Source organism: Ruditapes philippinarum, unplaced genomic scaffold (assembly GCF_026571515.1).
Source record: "Ruditapes philippinarum isolate M1 unplaced genomic scaffold, ASM2657151v2 ctg2360_1_1_1_1, whole genome shotgun sequence".
NCBI lineage: Eukaryota > Metazoa > Mollusca > Bivalvia > Venerida > Veneridae > Ruditapes > Ruditapes philippinarum.
Window position 1 is genome coordinate 67,618 of NW_026856184.1, and position 11,285 is coordinate 78,902.

The 11,285-nt window shown below is 31.9% G+C and overlaps 1 protein-coding gene across 2 annotated transcripts; it reads right to left on the reverse strand.

Annotated features, from left to right (window-relative positions):
• Positions 1-2,684: 2,684 nt before the first annotated feature.
• LOC132745710 (complement C1q tumor necrosis factor-related protein 3-like) lies at positions 2,685-7,466 on the reverse strand. 2 transcript variants are annotated; one of them, XR_009627894.1, is made up of 4 exons: positions 7,109-7,466; positions 6,224-6,426; positions 5,621-5,887; positions 2,685-4,252 (listed from the first exon to the last, which is right to left on the reverse strand). XR_009627894.1 is itself a non-coding variant. In XM_060734674.1 (3 exons), the coding sequence occupies exons 1-3, from the start codon at positions 7,314-7,316 to the stop codon at positions 5,678-5,680; spliced, it is 621 nt and encodes a 206-aa protein (XP_060590657.1). In that variant the 5' UTR covers positions 7,317-7,465; the 3' UTR covers positions 5,293-5,677. The 2 variants fall into 2 exon arrangements, 1 of the variants encoding a protein (XP_060590657.1); XM_060734674.1 differs by lacking the exon at positions 2,685-4,252 and having other exon boundaries at positions 5,293-5,887; positions 7,109-7,465.
• Between the last annotated feature and the right edge of the window lie 3,819 nt (positions 7,467-11,285).

Genomic DNA, 11,285 nt, shown 5'->3' on the forward strand with positions numbered 1-11,285 from the left:
CAGGGGTTGAAAGGGTGGTGCCATCAGCAATAATTTTTTCTGTTTTTTCCATAAACAAAGGCAGGTCATTGATATAGATTAAAACAGGTATAGGACCTAGAACTAAGCCCCGAGGAACTCCAGTAGTTACTGAACTTGATTCTGAATATAAACTGGATACGTAAGTTTGTTGGGTATTGCAATTTAAATAGGAGGAAAATTCCAAGCTTCTCAATAATAATAGAGTGATCCACATAGTCAAAAGCTTGAGAAAGATCAAGGAAAATTGAACTAATTTTCATTTTTGTCAATAGTTGTGATCCAATCATTAATAATTCCAATAATTCTAATCAGTGCAGTTTGACATGAATGATTTGACCTGAATCCAGACTGACGTTAGTAGAGAAGTTAATTTTCCTCAAAGGTTTGCTTTAAATGTCAACTGACATAACGTTCAAGAATAAGTGATATCAAGGAATTTTGGAAATTGGCCAATAATTTCGTTTATCACTTTTAGAACCCAACTTATGTATAGGAATGACTTTGGCATTTTTGAACAATTTAGGATATGTATTGTTTAGAATGCTATTATTGAATATAGTTGATAATAGTAATAAAGCAATAATATGGGCCGATAATTTCAGAAACACTGAGACCATCTGACCCACATGACTTTGTAATATCTATCGATTTTAATTGGTTCAACACATAGGTGAGCTGCATTCTAGGTATTTTGAAAGGGAGTATATGCTGAAGTTTAGATGCATTTAATTCAACAAGCTCGGGATTTTCATAACCAGTCTGATGAATCGCATTATGGGATTGGTAAAGATTTGCAAATTGTCTGTTGAATAAATTTGCAGTGATACAGTGTTGCAATCATCATCATCTCACCATCAATAAAATGTGTTTGAACCTTAGATTTGTAACCAGATAATTCATTTAGACCAGTTCATAATTTCTTTGTGTTTGTTTTGATTGATGGAAACATTATAATATTGTCGCTTAGAATCATATATGAGAGACTTAACTCGTTGTTTCCATATGTTGTAATTTTATGTGTCATTATTAATCCAGTTTGGTTGGGTGACCTTTTTTACTCGTTTATTTTCTGGTTTGTGCATGTTTTTCAAGGACTGACAAAAATGTATCAGTGAACAAATCTATAGAGTTATCCTGATTATCTATATTTACTACTTTTGACCAGGGTTGCTCTGACAATTCGGTAAAAAAGTCAATTGCATCGACCGGTAGGTTATTGTCTTATGCATGGAACCTTTAACACTGATGTTTGAAAGTTTGCCTGTAAGAAAAATGGTCACTTATGCAAAAGGAAGGAAGAAAATCATCGAATATTTGAAAATGCATGCGCTATCAATGTAGCAGAGCTTGAAGTAATCAGACTATCTTGACTAAATCTTCGTGTATTTAAAATATAATGTATCAATAAAACAGTTAAATGGTTCTAACACGTCGCATTGAATTGACCGATGTAAATAAACAAGTTTATTTTTATTTCGAACTATGAAATCATTGTGTTCTTTATTTCAATGAGAATTGTAAACTTTAATTACCTTAGTGTTGTGAATATTCTTTTGTCTAAATTCAACATACACGCTATAACATGTATAAAGAAAAGGTAAACTATTACATTCGGTTAGCAACACGTACAAAAGGCAATTCTGTTATACATTTTACTTCTTGTTTTCGTATCAATTTTACTTTTATTTTATTTTCTTTCGTTTTTTAGTAGAAATATGATTCCAAATCTGCAATAGTATATTGACAATATTATGGAACAAGCATAAAGAACTGTGGGACTGTTGGGTATCGTAGCTTGTAAAAGATTTGATTACAAAAAAAAAATGAAATTTACGCAATTTGTCTGTTTATATGAAACTTTAAATTGAAGAAATAACCAGAATAACCAACTTGCATGCTTGTTTTTTACATTCATTTTGCATTCTGGTAAGATCTTACAGGACAATTATAGCTTCAAAGGCTAGTGCTTTGATATTTGGCATGAAACATTGTGGACCTCTACAAAGACTGTTCCAATTATCGGCAAATAAAGCCCCATCCTGTGGTTATAAGTCTTCTTTATTCTTTATATACATTAAACAAACACTTAAAAACTACTGTTTTCTGAAAGGAAGAAAGCTTGATCTAAATATATTTGACATGAAACATTTTCTGCTGGACCTGTATCAAGAGTGTTATAATTAAATTGATAATTTCGTATTATATATAGGTATCGCAGAATAATTGGATTGATTCACCGACAAATATTGTGCTGTCCTCAAGTTCAACAGTTAATTTGCGAAGTAATTTGTTGCCTCAGAATTCTCAAAAGGACAAATCCCTCTTGATCAATAAATACACTTTAATCGGAGATCAGACAGTCCATGTCTTCAAAAATCTCACTTCTTACGTATAATGTTTGCTATTTATTCTTAATAGAATAAACGTTGCAACCTCTTCGAACTCAAGTACATAATAAGGATAATAAAGACATACCAGTTCAACATTATTTCATCAAATATTTGCTAATCTATATTAAAATAAAGAAGAAGAAAAGTCTATATTTTATACTTGTGCGCATAGAGTGCCTCGTTGTTTCAAGTAATACATTTATAATATAAAAAACCTAGCAATGCCACAATGATAAGAAGCTTATATGTATATATTATATATATTCTTTATTTGAGTCTCATCCATACATAATATAAAACAATTCAATGACATAATTTTACAAAGTAAAAGTTATTTATGTACGGCCATTCTTATCAGAATTACAAGAGACTAAAAAATTTTTAATCTAATGGAAGGGAGGCAACTCTGCAAGAATGTCCAATGTTACTTACAGAGTTACCTCTCTTCTCATTCCATATTCATATGCATGTTACAATTTAAAATTGCTAAAATAAGAAACTATTGCTAATCTTGTTCTAAAATACTTAAAATGTTTCTGGTATTATTGCTTTACAGTAAAAATCCTTAAAATGTTCTCTTCCTTAAACCCGTAAAATTACACTGAATAGCAATAGATTCTTAAACTATAAAATCATGTAAATAAAATTATTTCGCATCATTGGAAAGATAAAAACCTATACAAGTAAAATAAAACATTATTCACATTTAAGTGACTGTACATATAATGTCTTTGCCTAAAAATAAAATAAAAACGATCAGTTACTAATTATTAACTATGAGTATGTTTACCATTTCAAGAGACCTCGAGAGTTTACAATTACCCTTGTCTAATGATTAAAAGTATTAAAATATTACTAACCATAAAATCAGGCTTATAAATACCCTGATTAGTACAATTTCTCAATAATATAATGTAAGACTCTCAGTTTGTTGGATAAAAAGTTTAGCAATTTACAATAACATTATAAGAGACAGTTGTCAGGAATATAACCAGTTAGTTCTACTTTTAAGAATATTGAAACAGGATTTTGCAGCACACTTTACAATTTCAGTATTGGAAAAAATGAACGACAATTTATTGTCATCAGACAGCCTTAAAAATTGATCATTTACATTTTCTGCTTTGGCAAATAAATCTTTCCTAATATCCTCATACCTTGGACAATATAAAATAACATGTTTCTCATCTTCAATTCCAGTTTTACAGATTGGACAAATTCTTTGGTTCAAAGCTAACCTTTCATATCTGCCCGTTTCGAGTCTAATAGGGGCTACCCCACATCGGAACTTTGCAAATGCTGCTCTATGCTTATTCGGCAGGATAGCAGTTACATATGCTTCTGTTTCATAACTAAACTTAAAGGTTCTGTAAGTCCCCAATTTATTTCCCCCTTGCCGAGAACTACTATTTATTGTATGTAGTGACTCAATCCATTCATCCAAATACTCATCTAGATACGAGCTGGTTAGCTTTTCAAGCAAACAATTTTTATTTAAAACATTATTAAGAACAAAAAATTCACCACAGTTATATTTCTCAAAAATTTCTTTTACTCTAAAATACCAGTTCTTACAAGTTCTACCCGCCTGCTTAAAACAGTACATATTTACTTCACAATTTATTCTCATACTATTCATACTTGCAGATCGACACCAAGTACTCGCCACACATTTAAGTTGTTTAATAAAGATAGGTTCCCAGCCCATATCCCCGGCAACTGCAGCATTTGGAGTGTATCTGCCTGTTCCTAAGAAAAACCTCATTGCCCGGTTCTGTACTGCTTCAATACATTTGTACTTTCTTGTACCCCAAATAGCAGCACTATGTAAAATATGTCAGCTAAAATAGAAATAACAAAATATGACAATTATATCGACTGCAGAATGCATACACTTTACAAATAATTATAAAAATAATTATCATTAATGTACTTTTATAAAAATCTGAATTTATCAATAGCTTTAATCATCACTCCTAACAATGGTACAAAATAAATTTAACCTAATTACTTAAAAATTAACTGACACTGCTATGAATTACAAAGTCAGATGCTCTCTTTGCCTTAATTTTGTTTGTATGACTCTTAATGTGGCACTTATTTCTGTTTTTAAAGTATTAAAGAAAAAGGTCCCGAAATGAAATATCACAGATGAATGAAATTTATTTGAAATGAAAATATTCATAGGAATGAACGTCACAGACTAACTGCTTTTCCTATTCTAAGAATATTTTCATCCTAATATAATGTCTACTCCGGGTTTAAAAGTTCGTTTCTACCGTTAGTTAAGTGTACAGTATTTTATAAGTATTTTCTGACTTTTAATCATAATCATAAAGTCACTTTCAAAAATACTAATTTAATTGATATATTTTTTCTTCTTTATACATGCATATAGAAAAGCGATATTTACCCAAACGATTGAAACATTACATCAACTTTTATCATATTAACAATTACAAGGTAAGTGTAGATTCTATCATGGTATTCTCAGAATGACTGTTATTTATGAAAGATTTGAATAGATATATACTAAATAAACGTGTAAAAGGCTTTTCTAGAAATCCCATACTAAAACGTTTAAATCGGTTAGAAGTGAATTAAAGAAAATCTAACAAAACTACGCAATATGCAGAATATTAGATGTTAGTAACTATAAGAACCATATATGCATTTAACTTCATCAATTGTCACAATCATGTTATTTTCATTCATATGTACTTGTCTAAAGTCTAACGGAAAAAACACCCCTTGAAACCGTAGAGAATAAGAAATTAATATTTCGTATTTACGAATTATTATTTGGTAAAAAATAATTAAGTTCCGGGGAAAAAATGTGGAAAATGTCACCTTAGGGGCTCCGTACAAAGTAAAATATATGTTCTGTTCCATGAATGTTATGTATTTATAACCTTTCGCTGAAGATTGATACATATATGTTTTCAAACACATATCAATACCATATTGTGTTATGTAAGGGAACATACAGAAAGTAACAGTTTTGTTAAAAGAGTAAATGATGTTGAAAATTTTTAAAATGTGGTAGGCATGTCAGACTTGAAACAGTTTACTGTAATATCAAATTTTTGATAGACTCATGTTTAATATTAACATTAGGAAATGAAGCTTTAGAGAAGTGTGTTCCCCCATTTTCCTTTTTATTTTCTTAAATGAAACATATGATACAACAACTTTGTATTAAGTCTTACAATACTTCAGTCTGTATTGACACATAGTCTGTTTGATTGCTTATAATGAATTTGATGTCAGTTGATTAAAAATCCACTGAAAACCGTATGGAAACAACAGCCTTCCAGGTGACCCCTTGCTCCTTTGTTTCCGATCTTAACAAACACCGTGTCGCCAATGCTAAGTTGAAGTATGATAGCGGTTGATCTCATCAGTGAGTAGTCGGAATTCTGGTCAAGGAAAATATAACCAACTTGAGAGGAATTGTGCATAATGTACAGATGAAGCTAAAAAGAAACGTAACATTGAAATTAATTGTTTATTCGATTTTTGATATACAATAATTATCTGATATAGTACGAATGAAACATATGAAGTGTATCATTTGTTACAAAAACTGTGTAGAATACCCTTGTTATAAAAGCAATTTAAGTTAGTTGCGATAAACTGCTTATTAACAATTTAAACGGGCAAAATATATTGAACAAAGCAAAAAGAAACTACCTGTTCTTAACAATTTTCTTTACATTCCATACTGTATATTATAGTCATCTAAAAAGGCATAATGTAAAGGCAAGCATCATTTTATGAGACTGTAAAAAACCATGATGTCTCTAACTTACATAATTAGTTGTTGCTTTTGATCTTGAGCTTGCAACTAGATGTATGCTGTATAAGCCTTTCACTGGGGTGACAAACATCCCTGATCCAGAATTGTATCCATTTCCAGCATTTGTACTGACGCTATCAAAAACAACTACAGTATTCACTGCCGGGTTAATGAGCGAAACTGATAGCTGTGCCATAAACGCAACCTTTTGACTATCTAGAATAAAAACAAATACATAGATTATAGGAAAACAGATCCTTTCGGCAGATTATTGAAATCAGGCAGCGGAATAAGCCGGTGCTGGAATCGTGAAAGATGTCTGCCATAAACAGGCTAAATCAAATAATGGGATTTTCGTTACTTATGTTATTGCCATCGTTCTAACATCTGTAGATCTTCTGTACACTCTAAAAGAAGTTTTGAATGGCAGACGATCAATGGAAATTTTATGACACATCGATATATATCGATACGTATGTATCTAGTTCAAACAATAGAAAAATTGTAATTTGAACTAAAATTCTGAATGAAGTGTGACAACAAAATTACACGAAAATTTACAGACTCGGATTGAATGAGTCTGTACATCAGATGCAATGCAAAGGTACAACGTCCCTCTCGTCGCCCAGCACTGGCTTGAGCAATACTCAATTTTAACACTAAAAAGTGTTGGAATCAATGGTCTCGAAGGACCAGAAAATATAGCAACACCGGGCAACTTTTTGCAGCTGTTGCACGACACTTGACACCTGTCATCTAAACAAGTCTGAAAAATAAAAGTATAATTATAACGTGAGGCTTGCTTGATCATATGCGTACTCCAAAACTAAAGAAATGAAATGCTGATACATCTTATACATTTTATAATAAGATTTGTGAATGAAAAATGATGACCAACCTTCAAACATTTTCATTTGTTTTAGCTCCTTAATTTCTCTTTCAAACTGAGATAATTTCTCTAGCACTTTATAATCATAATCAAATCTCGACACACATTGACCCGGCTCAACATTACCTAAATCACAAGCCGCATTCTTAATACAAAAAACAATTCCTACGAAGCAGAAATGTGCAAACATTTTATATCTGATTCTGTGGTTGTACATATATCCGTCTAGGTTATATCTTATTGGTAACAATTCAAGTTGTTAAATCTATCTTAGTTTATACAAAACACTTATGTATAGACTTTTTATATTCAGTACGGTCATTTACGAGGGATGTTCCAAATGTAGCCCCGGCTACATTAAATCTCGACGTTAGTTTTATCTTTCAATATATGCAAATAAACAAACATAATTTTAGTTATATCAAGTAATTAGATGTATATTAACTGCACATCATGTCGACAATTTGATAAACCCTGAGTAAAAATTAGTTAACATATTGTGGTACAAAGAAATATATGTGTTATAACAAAAAGATAAATTACACGTTGAACATCAAAAGTAACTGATTTTGTAAACTAAGTATGTAACAAGCAGAAATGAACAACCAGAACAAAACGGACGGACTAAGTCACAGTCTATGTGTATCGATGTTACTACATGTATAATGGTAAAAAGTTTGTATAACTATTTATTGATTTAGACGTTAAACGCTTTCCATGCCTCATTAAAAACAATATCATTTTGTGTTGTTTATTTCACCACCAGCGACAAACAAGATGATTATGTATTGTTATTTGAAGTATGCGGAAGTTCAAGGGTATAATTATTTAAGAGGTTGTTGATTTGATCATATAGTTAATAATGTATTAAAAGTCATTTGATGAAATGGTGGACAAGATGTGTTAAGCAATGTTCTCCTGTCTTTAAAATATTTTAAGAGATAAGGAGGATAACTATGACAACATGGCAGACTAAGACATTAGATGTTAAGAGATTTAAAAATTATTTCTAAAACTAAAAACGAAAAAACAGATGATCTCAAAGTGTAAAATAAAAACAACACAAATTTTTGTTTCAAAATCGAAACTAGTTCAATGAAATATTCTACCTAGTACTCATTTCTCCCTGATAAATCACATTAAAATATATCAAACCTATTCTAGATATTATAATTCAGTATCTAATCTGTCCAAGACAAATTTAATATTTTTTTTTAAATCTATGTAGACTGAAATACTTGAATTTTATGTCACCAACAAATGACTGGTCCAGCGTCACTATAAGTCGTGACAACCTCATAATGTTTGCATTAACGTGTAGGTCAGATAGGTCAGACTACTGTATTAATTTTCCCATAGCCTTACATAATAAGAAATGACCACTAAACCAACCTTAAATTTGAGTATTCATGCTATATATGCGAATTTTCTAGAAAAACATGCCTGACATATTAAATTGATCTTGTTATATAGGATTGTCCGGCCAAATGTTACGCAAAAAATCCCCAAAGAGGAATCCCCCCCCCCAACCTTTCACTAAAATGTTCTGCTGATCACAGAACTGGCATATACCTTTTTTGAAATGCAAATACAGAAATGATTTTTTATCCTAGACACTTATATATGAAACAGTTCATTTTCTTAAGGAAATAATGCAGTGTCAGTGTCTATAATATTGTTCATAGTTGTAAACATTACATATTCGTATAAACACCTGATGTCCCATTAAATCATACGGTTTTACCTGCACTTCTTCAGCTTATTGCCGGCCATGTTACAATAAAGAAATCTGACCTAAAGAAAACGATTTCCTGTGGCTGAAAGTCAGTATAATAGAAAAACTAAAATAAAAACAAAGGAACCATAGTGTCTCCTATATAACACACTTGAATATGAAGGCGCTACATGACAATGAATAATAAATATTGACAACTATGAATAATAACCAGGAATTATTTCAAAATATGTGTCACCTGATTGATATCTAAGTTCAAATCTGCATTAAGTTTACAGGTAAACTGACCCTAGTTGTTAGGGAAGATCAACTGTTGATATGATATCAAAGTTCAGATCTGCGTTGAGTTTACAAGTAAAATGTTGCTCGCTGCTAAGGAAGGTCAAACATGGAGTGCAATAGTCGCTATGAAAGTCATGGGTTGCTATTTTAGTTACTGGTTTCTTTTTGAAAATCGATAGTTTCTATAGAAGTTATTTATTAATAGATACTACTAACTTTTATTTTAATAACCACATATAACCACAAGCATTGACATGTGCTCTTTTGTTAACAAATCTATTGAGATAAAATTCTAATTCTATCCTCTAATTTGATAATTACAATTAGGCAGGTCAGGTCTCTATGCGATACTTTAGTAAGTAAATGGATGTTTTTCAGGTTTATCCACAGGACTATAACTTGAATTGCGAAGCCTCTTTTACACTCTGTTTATTATGAAATTTGCTTGTTGTCATTTATAAATGACAGGCTTGCTACCGCAATTGCATTATTCTGCTGCGTAACAGACAAACCTTATATTATTTTGAATAAGACGCATGATTAAAGAGCGAAATGATACAATTTATAAATGGAAATGTAACGTTAACTTATCTCCGTGTACAAATAATGAACTGTGCAACTGTCTGATTAGGTAGTTTACCGAGACTTTCTATCATGGAACCATTATTTTATAATTATGTGCTAACATGCTGCCTTCACATAAAGGCTAACTGTTTTGCATTCGGACAAATCGCCTCGATGTAAGAGCTGTTGAATTGCCTTTTCATAAAACATCTGAAGTTTTAATCTTTCCATTTGTTTACTTTTAGAAACTGGGAAACAAGTTCGTTTTGAAGAAATTTATATCTATATATATCTTTTAAGTTATAAGTTATGTATAATTTCGTTTTATTCTATTTCAGTTAGATTTGGTAACGGGTCTGATGCCTTAAATGTCTTATTTACTATGTATATGCTCAAATTTGATGTTTTATTAATGGGTATTTGCTTATCGTTTGATTGGGATATAATTGATATATGTCCAATACATTAGAATAAACCAATTCCTGCACAGCCATATATAAATAAGACATATGGTGTTGGATTCCGGCATAATCCGACATTGACTTAAGCGTACCCGTCCTGTGTGTCACAGAATAAAATGAGTACTACTAGTATTTTGGTGCCGTAAAGGTACCTCTTTAACTTCAACAACTGCACAGATCTTAACAAATATCATTTAGGTGGCATTTAATTCAGCTCTTCTAAAGGTATGCAGTGGACAGATAACCATTCCTTTGCTGCTATTTGACGAGCTTATGTAATACAGGGACAGGCCTTTGTCTTGTATACGGCGTGTAATTTACAGGAATTCAAATAAAAACAATTGCAGTATATATAGAATTCTATACCTATCAATGAAATTTTTAGTATCAGTTCTAGAAGGGCGCCGCCATCTTCAAAATAATTTTCAAAATAACTCAATGATAATAGGCGGGATATTCCGATAACGGAGCAATCACAACTTTTCGGATTTATAATAATCGTCGAGTGTTTCGAGTGAAAGCAGAAGCGGGGCATGAAATAACGAATGACACCTTCCGAAAAAATGAACGATTATTTTAACCGACTCCCCCGTGATCTATTTGATATATATGAGGTGCAAAGGGTAAATGTAAAAGGTCAAAACAAGTCTTGACACCCATTGGACTGGTTGTAGGGAGAGATCATTAAAAATAAGCGCTTCCGCCTGTTATATCGATTTTTCACCTTACCAGTTAATAAGGCAAAATAATGTTTGTGGCCTTTTCTCTCTAAACCGCCTAAGTGAAATCGCGAAAATGCGTTGTTCTACTGTTACACAGTTACTGCTACTGCTGTGCCACTGCTACTGCTGTGTTACTGCTACTGCTGTGCAACTGCCACTGCTACTGTCACAGCTACCGTTGTGTTATTGCTACTGCTGTGTTACAGCTACTTCTTCTGCTGTGCTATTGCTACTGCTACTGCTACTCCTACTGCTACTGCTGTGCTATTGATGTTGCTACTGATACTGCTGTGCTCCTGCTATTGTTGTGCTACTGCTATGATGTGCTACTGTTTCTGCTACTGCTGCTGTCTATTTCACGTTTGATATTTTTGCTACTGCTTCTGCTACGCTACTGCAACTATTGTGCTGCTGCTACAGCC

What these genes read in the sequence shown, in the direction of transcription:
- LOC132745710 (XM_060734674.1), bottom strand. Translation starts at nt 7,316, where the DNA reads ATGTACAACCACAGAATCAGATATAAAATGTTTGCACATTTCTGCTTC. An exon ending in ACAAATGAAAATGTTTGAAG is followed by an intron (nt 6,427 to 7,108) that starts GTTGGTCATCAT and finishes TTTTTATTCTAG; the next exon opens with ATAGTCAAAAGGTTGCGTTT. An exon ending in CAAAAGCAACAACTAATTAT is followed by an intron (nt 5,888 to 6,223) that starts GTAAGTTAGAGA and finishes GTTTCTTTTTAG; the next exon opens with CTTCATCTGTACATTATGCA.